Source organism: Lissotriton helveticus, chromosome 5_1, assembly GCF_964261635.1.
Source record: "Lissotriton helveticus chromosome 5_1, aLisHel1.1, whole genome shotgun sequence".
Classification (NCBI taxonomy): domain Eukaryota; kingdom Metazoa; phylum Chordata; class Amphibia; order Caudata; family Salamandridae; genus Lissotriton; species Lissotriton helveticus.
Window position 1 is genome coordinate 908,182,982 of NC_136065.1, and position 17,408 is coordinate 908,200,389.

Below are 17,408 nucleotides of genomic sequence, written 5' to 3' on the forward strand. Positions count from 1 at the left end.
TCCTCGCATGGTCCCAGGTCCCGAAAGGTGCCACCAGGGTAAAGGTCAGCAAATGTGTGTAGTGTCTTCCCTCGAAGCTTGATGGTGCCACCACCTACACACAAGCAGGGTATCATAGGGTTGCCTCGTAGCGGGATCGCTGGAGCATATAGTAGGGGTAATCCGGCTCTGTTTCGCAATTCGCGCCACGTCCAGCGGAGCATTTCCACCGTGTCTACGTCTTTCGAAGGGCGGGACACCTTGCCATATATTGCTACGGTCAGAGAAGACGGGGCCGCCACAGCCATTTCCACCGCAACATGCGGCTGGTAGGGGGTGGGAAAAGCCCAGAAGTGCAAGAACTGCGCCTGCGCACACAATGCGTATAGTTTCATGTCAGGAGCCCCCAGGCCGCCCTGTCGCAGCGGGAGCGTGAGCAGCGCCCAAGACGTTCTCGCCTGGCCACCAGCCCACACAAGTGACAGTAGTAGTGAACGCACCCTTGCATGGAAATGTGCCGTCAGTGGTATTGGAATATTGACGAATAAGTAAAGAAATTTGGGGAGGACAACCATCTTTGCCAGAGCTATCCTTGCGACCAGCGACAAGGGCAGTTTGTTCCATATTTCCACCTTACCCTCCAGCCAGCCCACTGCTCTTCCAAAGTTGAGTGACCACAACTCCTGCAAATCACGGCTTATCCAAACCCCCAGATATTTTACAGCATCAATTTCCCAGCGCAGTGGGTAATCAGAGGGTGTTTCTCGTGTGGCATCAGTGAGAGGAAAAACTACAGACTTTGACCAGTTAATGGATATCCCAGCCAAGCCCTCAAAACGGACAAATTCTCGCAATAGGGGGTTTAGATTTACCGAGGGATTGAGGACATACAGCGTGACATCATCAGCGTACAAGGATATCAGCAGGCTCCGTGAACTGAATCCTATCCCCCTTGCTGTGTGGTGCTGGCGGATCCTAGCGGCAAGGGGCTCCATCGCTATCGCAAATAACAGCGGGGATAAAGGACAGCCCTGTCTGGTTCCGCGGGATATGGCAAACGACTCCGAGATGAGCCCATTTACGCTTACCCTAGCTCTAGGTGCGACGTACAACAACTTAATCAAATTTATGAAGAGGGGACTGAACCCCATTCTGCCCAAAATCCTAAAGAGGAAGGGCCACTCTAGTGAATCAAATGCTTTGGTAGCGTCCAAAAACACAACCGCAGCCTGCGTAGAAGGATGCAAGTAATGAAGAACGGAAAAAATTGTCCTGAGGTTATGGGACGTCGCACGGCCAGGTATAAAGCCAGATTGATCTGGGAGTGCTATCATCGGCAGCAAAGGCTGCAGCCTGTCTGCAATGATCTTAGCATATATCTTTGCATCAACATTGATTAAGGAGAGGGGTCGGTATGAGTCGAGGACCTGGCCGTCCTTCTCTGGTTTAAGCAGCGTTATAATTAAAGCTTCGCGCATTGACTCGGGTAGGGAACCTAACTCTAAGGCTTCAACAAAGACTGCATGAAGTTTGGGGGCCAATTCCTCGGTGTATGCCTTATAAAAGGCAGTAGTAAGGCCGTCTGGGCCTGGGGCCTTGCTTGCAGGCATACTTTTAATCACCTGAGCTATATCCTGGACAGTGATGGGGACATCCATATATTGGCGGTGGAAGTCATTAAACCAAACAATGGCAATGGAGTCAAAAAATTCTTCCAATGATTCAGGAACTGTGGGTTGCCTGGAGGTGTATAAGGACTCGTAGAATGCAGCAAATGTGTCCAGCACTTCTTCCTGGCCAACAACCATCCCCCCCTCACCATTTTTGACGGAGTGTATGTAGTGAGATTGTGTGCGAGGAGCTATCATTCGCGCCAGAGTCCTGCTCGGCCTGTCCCCTTCACCGTACCTACGGGCCTCAGCTTGCTTCCCCAGGAAGGCAACCTCTCGTTGAGCTTCCTCATCAAAGGCGATCAATTTGGCTTTCATTTGACCTGCCGTTTCCGGAGATGGATCCCGGCAGAATGTCAGGTCCAGCTCACGTAGCTCCGATTCAAGTTGAGTCAGAGATAGACGTATAGCTCGTAGCACCCCGGTTTGCCTAGCAATACATTGGCCGCGGATCACCGCCTTAAAAGCGTCCCACACTGTAGCTACCGTGGACGTCGAACCCTCATTTTCTTCAAAGTAGTGCACAATATCGGCTCGGATTTCCTCTGTGAAAACAGTGTAAGTGAGGGCATGGGGGGGCAATCGCCAAGCAAACGCTCGTTTGGGGACCCCGGGTATCCTCAATACCAGCAGGCAGGGGGCATGGTCAGAGAGAGATCTAGCTTGTATGGACGTGTCAAGCGTCCACGATGCCACGGCCGGAGATACCAGCCAGTAGTCTAGGCGGGACCAGGCTGCATGATGGCTAGTTATGCATGTACCTACAGCGTCAAGTGGATGCCTAGTCCTCTACACGTCAGATAATAACCCCTCCTCCATCACATCAAGAATTGCCTGTCTAGCCCCAGTGTGTGTAGGCCTGCCCACACCTCTACGGTCCAAAGCATCATTCAGCGGAACATTAAAATCACCTCCTATGACAATCTGCGAGCAATCCAGCATCATGATTCGGGCCCAGACATTTCTAAAAAACTCTGGGTCATCTACATTTGGGCCATAAATGGCAGCAAGTATTAGTGGTCTGCCATGTAGAGAACCATGTACAATTACATATCTGCCCTCCCCATCCAGTATAATTTCGTGCTCTTGCCAGTCTAGGCCTCTGCGAATGAGGATCGCCACACCTCTAGCATAGTTGGAATAAATCGCAGAATACACCTGTGACCATCTAGAGTGCTTCAATATAGGTGAAGGAGTGGAATTCAGATGTGTCTCCTGCAAAAAACATATGTCAACATTATGCCTAGCAAGCATACCATGCATCAATCTGGCCTTCTTATGATCCCCCAAACCTCTAATGTTCCAAGTCCACAGCTTAACACTTCCCATGTCGTTTTACATTCAGAACATCAATATTTGGTCCGATACCCGCCCACGCCCCACCAGACGCCCCAGCCCAATCTGAGTGCAGTAAGATTGCATGTGAGTCATCAAAATGACCATATCCTCTAAAGCACCAACTTAGAACAATAAACAAACAGTACAACCCCCCCGCCACCCTCACCAACCCCCCAATCAGGTCGTGACAAAGCCCAATGATCTAAACCCATATCGTGTCCTCAAACTAGACACACGAACAGTGGGAGACACCCCTTGGGGCGTGGTGCTCCAGGTTTACACCCCCGTTTTCACAGGGTGGCTACATTCAAGTTAGCGTCTCCATGACCCAAACTGACCTTATTACATAGGGCCGCAAAAGGATAGCACAGTAGAACATTAGAAAAAATGTGTGCCCCAACAATCTCATCAATGCAACAGGGTAGCATTTCGGATCCCACTCTCCCCTCCAGGAAAGGCACACATGGCAATAGAGTGAACAATGGGGACTAGATCAGGTAAGCAAGACTTGAGAAAGGGAGTAGAGAGCTCCACAGTGCAACCAAAGCTAGCATATTAGTCATTATCACTTAGGCGGTCCGAATCATTATCAAGTCTCGGCGACTTTCGCCTCGCCCCAGGCCCACTAATGTGTTTTGCGAACTTCAGTGCTGATTTGGCGTCTGTAAAAAAGTGAGAGGTGTGTTCGTGAATTGCCCTCAGCTTAGCTGGATACAAGAGGGCGTATTTGACGTTAGCTTGCAGCAGTATTTTCTTAGCTGGCAGGAACTCCTTTCGGGCCGCTTGGACCAGGGGGGTAAAGTCAGGATAAAATGAGATGTTGTTACCTTTGTGTGTGATCTTACCCTTCTCCCTAGCGAGGCGCAGTATGAGGTCTCTGTCCTGAAAGTTAAGCAGTTTAGCAAGAATGGGACGGGGCGGTGTGCCGGCGCCGGTATCTTCCCAAGCGATCTGTGCGCTCGTTCAACTGTGAATACCTGCGAGAGCTGTGGGTCGAAGAGTTCGTGGAGGAGATCCGCCACATATACCTCCATCTTGCCAGTGTTGTCCGTCTAGGAATTCCCGTGATGCGGATATTCGACCTCCTGGAGCGCGCCTCCAAATCATCCGTCTTGGCTCGTAGGGATTCCAGTTCCTTTTCGATATTAGTGATGTGCTGTTTAGTGTGTTGTTGAAATTCACAGCACTCGGTTTGCCTGTTTTCCAAGCAGTCTAGCCTTGTTTCATGGGCATCCACTTTGGTTTTAACCAATTCCAGTTGTGAGGACATCGCATCCAGTTTAGTGTCAATGCTTTTTAGGCTCGCCCGTACTTCCATCATCAGTGCCCCAAAGTCCATGTCCGCACCCGATCCCTGCGGCACCGATGCGCCCGCATCTTGGTCTGCCGAATTTGGTTTGTCAGGGCGTTTGTGCTCAAAAGTGATCTTGGGCTGCCTCGCGTCATTTTTCCCCATCCTGCAGTGTAGGGAATGGCGCTTGAGATGTAACACAGTGGAGAGGGCCTCGTGGTGGAACGCACAGCAAACAGCAGGGCAACTTTAGGCTTCAGGTGTTCACAGGGGCACAGCGCATCCAGCTCCGCTAAGCCGTCTAGCCTATTCACGTCTGGCCGCAGATCAGCGCGGGCAGGCAGGGGGTGACTGAGCTACAGTCCGGACCTAGGCGGGTCATCCAAGCCTCCAAAATGGCGGTTCTAGCAGAGCCCCCACTCGCAATAAGAGACTCACGGCCGTCTGCTGTGTAATGTCACGCAGGGCCCTTCACCAGGCAACTAGCAGACACAGGATGTCAGGCTCAACCACATGGAGAGGGAGCTGGTGCAACAGGCTCGGGTCCAAAGCTGCAGCAGGGGGTGTAGTACGCAGGCTCAGAGGGCTATATCCAGAGGGCCCCCCTTCCATCAGGTAGTTCCCAACAATGCAGCCACCAATCAGCGGGAGCAGGCTCAGACCCCAGCCTCCGCGCGAAGCGCCACAATCAAACCGCCATCAAAATGGCGGGCTAGCCACAGATTCGGCCTCTCCTTCCTCTCACCGGAATCTCAGCCGCAGACCGCCCAGAGGAATGGGAACACGCCTAGGGCACGTCCGCGCCGCGGCTCCGCAGCGACTCACCGGTAGTTTGCTAGTGGGCCGGGACAGAAGCACCTTGGTCCGCTCATCGACTTCGCCGGGGCTCCGGAGGGCCTGCCAATCACCGGCCCGCAGTCGGAAGTGCCTCCCAGCGGCGGCTCCACAGCAGCGGGTCTCTCGCGCAATGCAGCGCGTCCAGGGCACAGGAGGCTGCAACCTCGTCCGGCGGCGGTCAACATGCACCAAACTCGGGTCGGGGGAGTAGGTCAGCGTCTTCTACCAATGTGCTGCAATGGTTAAGCGCATCTGGGTCCAGGAGAAGGATTATGCAAGGATTTCACTGTGCAGCCGGCGGAGCTCACTCACTGAGCGGCCATTTCGCTGCCTGGTTGGCCACGCCCCAAGTGTAGTTTAGACTTAATTCTTTTAATAATCGAAGAGTTATAGAAAATCCTGGAGGAATTAAAAACAGACATTGATAAGACTACAGAAGAACTGAAGCAATTAGTCTCAGAAGAAGAATTAAAGAAAATCCTGGAGGATATTAACAACCAACTGATACGGCATACACAGGAGGTAAATGATAGAAAACTCAGAAAATACAAGCGTGACACGCTTGATTATAAACTTCAGGAAGTATATACTTGGGCGGAAATATACGCCAAACGGAGACAAACTAAAGCTTACACTTCGCAAACTGACACACCGTCAACCGACAGTAAAAAACCGACTTCGGAAAGAGGACGTCCGCAAAGAGCCCCTCGATCACAAGATAAAGCAGGACCTTCATCAACAGGCGTGCCTTTTTTAGAAGGAGGCCCCGAAGATACAGAAGACCCCGGAGGGGAAGTGGTAAAACAAAAAGAGAAGGGACCACCTCAAACCAGAAACGTAACGGCAAAGAAGGACAAAACGAAGAAGAACTGACAGAAGAAAAGAACCTAGTTATCAACGTATCAGATAGTCAATTGAATCAAGCACAAATTAAAACTCTACAGAAGGGCATGTCCTATGTACCAACAGCACATACCAATAAATTGGAATTGGAAGTGAGTTTATTTAAGTTGACTCGCAAAATGAGATTGCGTCATTTCTTTGAAAATGTTGTCACAGAACCAAGAACTGAACCAACGGATGAACTTAAGGGTTTGAAGACTCCCAGTATATTCATGCCGCCAATCAGTCACAAAACCATAGATTTGTTTGAACAGCTATGTAAACAAGAAATTGGCATGATCAACACTAAAAAAAACAAGCGGAGAAACATGACCAATAAAGAATTTGGAATAGTGAGTGCAATGGCCAAAAACAAAGACATTATCTGCCAGAAAGCGGATAAAGGGGAACGATGGTCATATTGAATAAATCATATTATCAAGAAGCAGTCATAGAACATCTTAACGACGAAAATACATACATGGAAATAGATTTTGATCCAACTGAAGAGATTCGCAAAACCTTGTCACTGATTCTCCAAAAAGCACACGACAGAGGCATTATCAATGAGAAAACAAAGAAGTATTTGACACAGGACAATCCCATCAGTCCGAGCCTCTACATGTTACCCAAAGTACATAAAGATATGATAAAACCACCATGTCACCCCATCGTCTCAACAAAAATGAGTTTACATGAACCAGTAGGGAAATATTTGGACAGATACATGCAACCATTAGTTTACAGAACCAGATCATACATAAAGGATACCTCAGATTTTTTTATGAAACTGCAATCACTCAACACACATGAAACAATAATCATGGCCACAGTGGATGTCAAGGCACTGTATACATCAATACCCCATCAACAAGGCCTAGAGGCGGTGGAAAAAGCGTTGCTGAATAGCACCTATTCACATGAACTACAGGTGTTCCTAATGGAACTGATGGAATTCACTCTTATGCACAGTTACTTCACGTATGAAAACAGATGGTTTATCCAGCGCAATGGAACATCGATGGGTAATTGTGCCGCCCCAGCTTACGCGAACTTGTATATGACATCATTCAAAGAACAACACATCTATGAAAATGAGGAATGGCAAAATCACCTACTTATGTTTGTCAGATTTATAGACAATATATTTATAATTTGGAGAGGTACCATGGAGTCGTTGCAGAAACAATTGGAGATTTTGGACACCAAAGATGATCGCATTGGATTGCATTGGATTTACATGGCAGATAAATGACAGATGCATCCAGTTCTTAAATGTAGAGATAACGAGGGAGGAAAACCAATTCAATACCAACCTATATCGAAAGAAAACGGATAGAAATAACCTCTTAAAATATGAGAGTCATCACCCCCATGCACTCAAAAAACACTTACCCTATTCTCAGTTTCTTAGGGTTAAGAGAGTGGTCTCTGAGGATACACAATGTGAATCGCAATTAGACAATATGGCGAAAAGATTTAAAGAAAGGGGGTACCCAGATGAAATAATACAGGAAGCACTAACCAGAACAAGAACCAAATCCAGAAGTGAACTTTTGACCAGTAAGACACGGACCTCTGAACAATGGATTACATGCGTTAGTAAATTTTCTAATGTGAGCTTCCAATACAAAACTATCATAAAAAGACACTGGCGTATACTTACGCTGGAACCATACTTTAAAGGAATTTTCTCAAAAGAACCTCGATTCGCGTACACCAGAGCAAAAAATCTAGGTGAATTGTTGAAACACCCAAGGGAACAATAAACTATGAATGCATTTCGGGGAACCATCCCCTGTTTGAACTGCATCAATTGCCATAACGTAATGAAGGGGAGTTCCATTTCCCATCCCATGAAGGGATACAAGATTCCTTTGAAAGTCAATGCGACGTGCGACTCCATGAACATAGTATATATGCTCAAATGTCCGTGTGGCTCGGTGTACGTCGGACACACGGAAAGAAAATTGAAAACCCGGCTCAACAAGCATAAAAGTAACATTCGCACCAAATCACCCAAATCATCGGTAGAAGGTTCATTTTCAAGAAAAAAAACACCACATCAGCCAATTAAGAGCTTGTGTATTGGAAATTATCCCCAAGAAAGAAGGTCCGCTTAACAAGAAAAACTTGTTAAAAAGAGAAAATCATTGGATATATCACCTGAACAGTTTAAAGCCACACAGGCTTAATGACAGGACTGAATTTACATGTTACTTATGAATTTGGAATTCATCATACACTTAAGTGTGATAAGAATGGTCTTTAATGGACATGTGTTGAACATTTCAAGACGCCAGGTGTCATGGTTACTGGTAATGTCGTACGCTCCTTGATAGCACATTTAGAAAGTTCACCAAGCACACGGGACAATTGTATGTCCCAATAAAGTTTTTAAAAAAAACAGCTATGCGCGATAATCCCACAGCGCGCACGCGCGCTAGTTTATTCAGGGCTAACATCACGTGAAGTACACGTCATAGCATATCCCGAGAGTATTGCCGGCAGCAGCGGAGGAGAGAGGACACATTTGAACTAACAAGGTGAGCTGAGTGATATAGAAGCAGCTTCTCCTTTACCGGAGTGCGGCACAATAGCAGAGCGCTGGTTAAATGTATATGAAAATGCAAGCTAAGAATAACGTAGCGCAATAGCGAGGAAGCACATGCAAGTAACGTAAGTCTCATGACAATACGCCATAAATATGCGGTGACACGCGGTGAAAAGGTTGGGCGTTTACTTAATTACAACGAGTTGAGTGCAAGCAGTAAGTGGCATTTTCTTTAATGAAGGGAGTTAGCTCAAGAGCCAGTTAGAATGAAGTATAAATATTTGGTGCTTCTCATGAAATATAACATAAATGTGGACCTTTTTTAGAAAGTTACTTAACTATGAGCCGACAGTGATTTAGCGATACGAAGACAGCACTTACTCATGAATATAGTGTAATAATGGTGGCAATAGTAAGTGTAAACACCAATATTTAAGGGATACATCCACAGCCACTACGGGCATTGGTTTATAAAATCAGAAAGCATAATGTGCAACAAAGCATGTCAAAGTGAGCGCGTAAAGGGGTTAATAGAAACCGCAGTTAGAAGTAAAACAATTATAAATGAAACAGTCAAGTTGGAACAGACTACTAAGGGTGTTTTATGATTGTTTATTAATTGCAGATTGTTCCCTGATGAAGGTGCAGAGAGCACCGAAATGCATTGGAATGTGTATACACGTATTTTGGAACTAAACAATGAAATCATGTGAATGAAACATGTTGACAACATGAAAATTACAAATGAAGAATAAATTGAAATATTGATGAAACAAACAGAATAGGCGATATTGAATTGAAGCATGAATGAATTGCAGGCTGAATAGAGTTCAGTATCAACCCAGTGCCTAGGGTGACAGCCTTACGATCAGTAGGTCTGCAACTTACTTGTTATGATTACCACACAGGCAACTACTACTTCAAAGTAGTGACTAGCAGAAACGGCTCCTACCTTATGGCGGAGGAGCGTCGCCCCACCTGTTGCGAGCACAGCAGTCACACACATTAATGAAATAGTAATATTTACCTTTTTTAATTTGGTCGCAGGCTCACGCTGATTCAACGATAGGGCAGGGGGCGGCTGTTTCGTGCAATTGCATTATTACTGCAGCCCCCGCCAGTGCACATGTCAAAGTGGCTGGCTGCCTACAGCAGGCCAATCTGACATGCGCACTTCAGCTTGCACAATCCCAGGGTTGAGAAACAGCCAAGAGATTGCAGCCCCAGACCCTCAGCCGCAAAACTGGCGCCTGGTTAGCCTGCTCCAACGATTAGTTGGAATCACGTTGCTCAAGGGAGGGAGTCCTTCTCTTTCCTGCTGTCTGATGGCATCACCGCTGTAGAAAGAGACACTGGACGTGGCTCCATGCAACATATATGGTGAGTTTTTTTGGGCAACGCACCGCAATTTTTTTATGTTGCCGGCCGCTTGACAAGCTCACCTCATGATATTTGAGGCATCTTCGGCATCGGGGTCTGCACAATACTTGTTTGCAAGGATTAGGCAGGCATCTGCTGACTCGATCTGAGGAGACAGTGAAATAATTTGGGAATAATTAGAATGTTTAGTTACTGCAGTAATTAGTAAAGGAAAAACAACGAATAGGCGAGAGTAATGTAGAAGTAACCGTATTTGATTAAGCATCATTTGCTTGCTAATCAACATGGCACTTAGACTTATACAAATGTAGGAACATATTAAAAGCAATCATCCCTGCTTGTACCCAACATAATTCACACCTCATAAAGGAGTAATGATGAACTCTCCACAATCAATATCTTTGCAGTTTCGATTGGAACACAAGCAACCCTGCACTGAAAGAGGCCTTGGTAACAACTCATGATTCTTCCTAAAACACCTTCCAGAAACTGAAGGAAAGACAGAAACAGCCTGCATAAGTGTACAGTTCCAACACAAGTTCGTACAGCATGCTGGTATCGCTTTTTATGGAAGTTTGAGAGTTTTCAAGCTCCATACATGCATCTTCCCACGTGATTTTGAGAATCTGCAAGGACTTTTGGAAGGATTCTATTCCAGAGCAAAGTGTAGAGGGTGGTCTCATACTAACTGCTAGGGAGGTGGAGCAGGGATCCTTCTCAGTAAATCGCTCACTAGAATCCCTTTTTCAACATCATCCACTGTCTGATGCATTTTTGAATACCAGACCCACAATAGTCATTGCCCACGTCAAAGCTAACATTGTGGCCTATACACGACTGATGATCTCCAATCAGGGCGAAATCAATCTTGAGTTGTTGGTGTGCGGTTCCGAGAGTGCCTGGCTTGGCAGTTGGGGCAGGACAGTTCCTATTGGTGCAGGACCAAGGTTAATTTGCATATAGCTGGGTCCCATCTGAGGAGGCATGGTGAGCAAAATAATGATGGGCTGAGTTGCTGTCCTGAGTAATTAACAATGGCTGAGATTATTTCAAACATTTCACCCATTGCTATTTTGTTTACTTCAGTCCGACGCCCAAAGTGGGATGGGTATGCCAAGACGTGGATGCTGTGCTCACTATGCCATTGCAGCCAATTTGCACTCGATTGACGAGCCCCAATCAGAGTTATATTGGTCTTGTATTACTTATGTTCTGGTTTGGAGAGGGCCTGGCTGTTCGGGCTGAGATGCAGTCCAAGTAAGTACCAGTGGCTGAGATCAATTCAAGCTTTCCACCCATCACTGTTTTGTTTACGTCGGTTCTCTCATCACCAGGCAAACTGTTACACAATTGTTACTCTGGTCAAATGATTTTGCATCATATTTCGATCTAAAATCACCAGTATTTGAGAAACCCTTAGAAATCCTTATTGCTATTTATTCTATCGTCAAGAGGCAGGCTGATTGTCCCAAGAAAGTCCTGACTGAGGGTTTGGCCCTGATGAATTGTAGGAGTTATGGGACTAACACTGGGTAAAGAGGCTGGGAGGGCCCTATGAAGAAAGTGTACTGAGGAGGTCCTGCCCATCGGTAACTTCCTAAGGGGTGACTGTAACTTCCTAAGGGGTGAGTCAACCCCAATTACAACATTTGAAATGTTGTGAAATACCCAAGTGACAGACATCAACACTAACTAGAAAAACTCCAGTGGTGTAATGTCTGAGTGAGTGCATGGAATGAAAGCATGCTAATTCGTATGAGCGTAATTAAAACACTAGGTAAAATTGGCCACATGAATAGAGGCACTCATCAGGGATCTTGATGGTCCTGAAGAAAGGCGAGTGACCTGTTGGGCAATAGAAGGCCGGCTGAAACATGTAGATCTTATGGATCTAAGAGAATTAATGCACTCCAATTATATCCCCTGCCTTTTTTCATTCAGCCAAAGGTGTCCTTGGAATAAAGCACAAAACAGGGGAGTAGCTTATAGGCATTTTTAACCCATATCAGGATCCCGCAAAAGCAAACTGCTCCCTGTAAGAATGGTATCGAACCTACCAGTGGTAGTAGATTCACCGGGTCTGAATGGGGAAGCATGCTACACAAGCTCCTGTGGGAGGGAGCCCTTTTCACAAAGATTATTGTTCCCTTTATTGAGATGGATATAGGGATAAAGAGCTCCTGACAGGACAGGCAGAAATCGTCCTTTTTGTTTTGAACTGATTTTTTGGGAAAGATGAGGTAACCTACCCTATGTGACCGTCTCCCTCCCTAATTTCTGCTGCACTTGGTGATTGGTAGTTAGGAAGTTCTAGTGAAAAGGACATAATAGTTCCAAGAAACAGACTTTAGCTATAGTGCAAAATAGTTGGGGTGGCATCAAGAAATTCTGGTTAGCAGACCCTAGGTTGTAAGTAGTAGTGTAGTGGACGAACGAGGCGGTTGAATGGTTGTCAGATGCTAAGGAATGAATAGCTTTAAATACATGGGGATGGTTACAACATCTGTATGTGGGACCCATGCAAGGCTAGTGCCGTTAAATTTGTGTAACATTGGTACCTAACAGTGACTCCTATGATGTCCACTGGGTTCAATGTTGACAGAAATGCAAACTTATTTGACATTGTTTTTAGTAGGCCTGGGTGGACTTCACAGAATTTTACTCCACAGAACTCTGCGAAGTGCCGGAAAAACTCCGCTGCACTCCATGGAGTTCCGCAAGCAGTGGAGTCTGTTAAGTTGTGCTGCTCACACTGATTTTTAGGGTAGGGAGTTTGTCCTGCTCTGTAAAATCAGTGTGAATGGCACTTCACATCGTGCCAGAGGGTGCTGCTGCTTTCTGCCGCTTGAGTAGACATTCTACTCCAGTGACAGCTTTCTCAATACGAGCGGCATATTCTCAATGCAAGCGGTCAAGACCTGTCGCGACTGCTCGCGTTGAGAAATCTCGTCAGGAGGAGGTCTAGTGCATGATTTTTTCTAGCGAGTGCTCGCCTGCTTGAGAGAAAAAACTCCATTCCATGTCACTTTGCTGAGTTTTTTCAGAACTCCGCGCAGAGCATGGAGTGAACTAAACTCGCCGAACTCCGCCGGCGGATCAGAATTCTTTGCCCACCCATATTTTTTAAACCTGGCAGTCTCATCTATTTTAGATCTGTTTGGATAGAGATCAAAATGGCAGAACTACACATCATGAGCAGATGAAAGGCAGGGCAGACACAGGACATGAAAGTCCCCATCTGTAGCAACATCTAGATGTTAATAGCTTGTGAATAAGGCCTTCGAGAGCACCTGTATTAAGAGGAGGGATCACCAATGAGTGCAGCGTCTGAAGGACCTCAGCATGAATTAGCCTTCCTCAACACGTAATAAAACGTTCTTACCACTCTCGCTACGAAGGTGTGGGTCACATGTAAGGCTGACTTAGTGGAATTAGAAGCCTTAATAAAGCTCACTTGGCCAATCATAGCTTATTCAGAACAAAACACCTGTCAGCTGTCAATAACTAGTTAACCAGGGGTGTACAAGAGATTAACATAACCAATTATTCATGACTGAATGATCCTCACTTTTAATCCTGCAATTGAAAAGAATTAATAAACCACAACACTGGAAAACTGGAGGCATCCAATTGTGTCTGGCTTGCTTTTGTTTAAATACCAATGATAACTGGAGACTGAGGTTATGGAACTGTACATAATATAAAGGGCATTAAGTGCTAGATCTCTGGTGTTACATGATTATCTAGATGGTATTGCATTGTTATTGAATTTACATAGCACTTACTACCCCTGATGGGGCACTGAAAAACTTTATGTTGAGAAGCATGCTACTCTGGAAACAGAGGTAAGCATTAATGATTGGTTTTTGATTTGCTGATTTAGGGGCATATCAACAAGCGGCAGCAATATTTATCCCTGACCGCTTATAGCGTTACAAATCCTAACGCCGTCTATTGTCGGAATCTATCGCCCGGTCAGCGCACTATTAACAAATTTTAATATCGCAGCAGATTTTACAGAGGTGGGTATGAACACCTCATATCAGGGCTGCAAGACTAGGGTATTTCGAGCTGTGAGCTCATTGATTAAAACCCACGGGCTATTGGATGTGTGGGGGGAAAAGGAGCCTAACAACCCTGGGTTTACGTATTTCTCACGTCCCTTTAAAAAAAAAATCCAAATTGGATAATTTTTTAATTTCAGTTATGGAGGCAAGCAGAACAGGAATTAGAAAGCTACCGAAAGTCATCTCTGACCACAATCCATTAGTCCTACAATATGATATTGATATTGTACCTAGGCCTCCCTTAAGGTGGACCTTTGAGAGAAGATTGCTAGCCGACAAGCAAATTCATCGAACATTTAAAGAGTTGGGCTCAAAACTTTTTTGATACTAATCGCTACAGCACATCCCGAAATATGGTATGGGACTCGTTCAAAGCACCTTTGAGAGGGGAGGTAATTAGCTATTCCACCAGGCTGAGGAGAGAGGCTAAGGCCCAGAATGAGAACCTCCTGACTCAACTGGCAGAGGCAGAAGAATTACATGTTAGTGATATAGCTGGATGGAGGGCAGTCGCTGAGAGCCAGCAGAAAGTTTTGGTTATTAAAGCTGAGTTAAACAAACTGATAGCTCAAAGAGCAGCTGATGAATATCAAATATATAGGGGAATGATGTATGAAACTGGGGAGCAGGCGGAGAAACTTTTGGCTTTAAGGATCAAGCAGGAGGGTAGAAGGAATGATATTAAAAGCATTCATAAGGGGGACCAGGACTATTCAGATCCAGAGGAGATTCAAAATGTTTTAAAGCATTATTATCAGGCTCTATATAAAGAAGAGGCTAGGACAGACTTTTCTAGCTCAATGTGCGACGATCTGGGTCCTAAATTGGCTGAGCAGGATACACTGGCGCTAGATGAAGATCTCTCACGGGAGGAAGTAGTTGAAGCAATACAGGCTCCAGCGTCAGGGAAAGCCGTAGGACCAGATGGTATACCACTTGAACTATATAAGTGTCTACAGGATATTATAGCACCCATGATGGTAGATTTATTGAATGGCATAATATAAACCAAGTTACGAAAGTGAGGCGACATTTCGCCCCAGCCAAATGCACAGCTTAAGTTGCGCCTTCATGGCGGTCATATAATTATTCCAATTTTCACCTTTTAATCCTATTAATCTGATTTTTCAAACGTTTATTTAAACCTATGCAAAGTTCAATAAATCCACACGTGGAATGGAATGCCAATTTTCTATTTTCTTGTGTTGAAGGTGGGCCATCCGAACCTCTTCCAATAACACGAATGATGCAACTTCATCCAAGACAGTATTTTATTTAGGTAAAAACCCAATGCATTTCGGGCCATTATTGCCCTTCATCAGGGGTCACTATAATAACAAAGAACAATAGCCATTATCACTTTAAGCCTTAATTAAACATAATGTAGCAACACTAATCATAGGTCATCTCAAACTGCATTCTAGAGTGCCATCCATGTCTTCCCCCATCTAAATCCCTCAGGAAGCAATCTCCAGCTCGAAATCAATAAACTCTGCGTGCAGCATGAACTGTTTACCCAGTGTATATTAAACAATATCATATAACACACTTTTTGTACCCGTGGGACAATAATTACATCCGTTTTTTCTCGAGCGGCCCTTTTAACTTTAACTTTATGGCAGGTACGGGAGATTACAGAATGTTTAAGTAATGACCGCAGGATAAACTGCTGAGTGTGGGACAAGAAGGGGGAAGTACAATTGGAATATTTTAGACGAATCGCCAAATTGAGGGAGGGTGGAGAGAGGTTTGAAATATACGTTGTGGGTCAAAGGAGTGGTATGATGCAGCAGTGAGATGAAAATGAGGGTATTAACAACGCAGGATGGTTTTCATGTGAGGGAGCTAGCAAGTGCCATAAGTGGGTGAGCGTTAAGATAAAGGAATAAGCAGCTTGCGTAATCGGAACAATAATATGAGTCTCGAGAAAAAACGGATGTAATTATTGTCCCACGGGTACAAAAAGTGTGTTATATGATATTGTTTAATATACACTGGGTAAACAGTTCATGCTGCACGCAGAGTTTATTGATTTCGAGCTGGAGATTGCTTCCTGAGGGATTTAGATGGGGGAAGACATGGATGGCACTCTAGAATGCAGTTTGAGATGACCTATGATTAGTGTTGCTACATTATGTTTAATTAAGGCTTAAAGTGATAATGGCTATTGTTCTTTGTTATTATAGTGACCCCTGATGAAGGGCAATAATGGCCCGAAATGCATTGGGTTTTTACCTAAATAAAATACTGTCTTGGATGAAGTTGCATCATTCGTGTTATTGGAAGAGGTTCGGATGGCCCACCTTCAACACAAGAAAATAGAAAATTGGCATTCCATTCCACGTGTGGATTTATTGAACTTTGCATAGGTTTAAATAAACGTTTGAAAAATCAGATTAATAGGATTAAAAGGTGAAAATTGGAATAATTATATGACCGCCATGAAGGCGCAACTTAAGCTGTGCATTTGGCTGGGGCGAAATGTCGCCTCACTTTCGTAAAATGTTTTGATCTAATGTGCCCATGGGCAGGGCAAAAACCAAGTAGCACGCACTCTGTTTGAACAGCGGATAAAATTTGAGAAATTATGATGAGATGGTGTGCATCCCTCCCCCCATTGAAGAATTCTTGCATAATATAAACCAAGGACACCCCGAACTCATGGAAAGAGACAAATATAATTGTGTTTCACAAAAAGGGCAAGCCCAAGCCCAAGGTGGACCCCGGAGCTTACCGGCCAATATCCCTCATAAATTCTGATTCTAAGATATATGCTACGGTCTTGGCCAAAAGGCTAGGAGGGGTCAATGCCGGGTTGGTCTCTCCGTGGCAGCATGGGTTTATCCCAGGTTGAGGAACAACAGATCATATTAGATGGGTCATCACTCTATTTGACGTGCATGCTGCTGCAGGGGGACGGATGGCAATGATCCTTATAGATGCCGGGAAGGCCTTTGACCGCGTAATGTGGAAATTTTTATGGGGGATATTGGAACGGAGGGGCTTTGGCCCCAAGATAATGAGAGCTGTTAAAGCTATGTATGCCGAACCCAGGGCTAGGATTCAGTTGATGGGGGGCAGCTCAGAAGAAATTGTAATTTCTCGTGGGGCTCGGCAGGGCAGCCCCTGTTCTCCAATTCTTTTTGCCCTCTACATCGATCCGTTGATTTGTAGGATTTTAGGCTGCGAGGCTATCAAACCAGTAGTGTGTAAGGGCCATGAGACTAAACTTCTCGCCTATGCTGATGATCTGGCTATAATCACCACAGATCCAGCTGCTGCAATGATAGCTCTCACGAGTATGGCTAGGGATTATGGTATTTATTCGGGTTATCGCCTGAATGAAAATAAAACCCAAATAGTTTGCACCTATAATGTGGAAAGACAGGATGGGAGTAATGTTGACTCGG

The 17,408-nt window shown here is 45.3% G+C and overlaps 1 protein-coding gene across 5 annotated transcripts in view; it reads right to left on the reverse strand.

Moving 5' to 3' along the window:
- Positions 1–17,408, reverse strand: part of KCNMA1 (potassium calcium-activated channel subfamily M alpha 1) — a 1,543,535-nt gene that overhangs the window by 540,057 nt on the left and 986,070 nt on the right. For all 5 annotated transcript variants that reach the window (XM_078643370.1, XM_078643368.1, XM_078643365.1 and 2 more), the window contains exon 12: positions 9,994–10,076. In XM_078643370.1, coding sequence (XP_078499496.1) covers positions 9,994–10,076 — 83 coding nt within the window. The remainder of the gene's footprint in view (positions 1–9,993; positions 10,077–17,408) is intronic.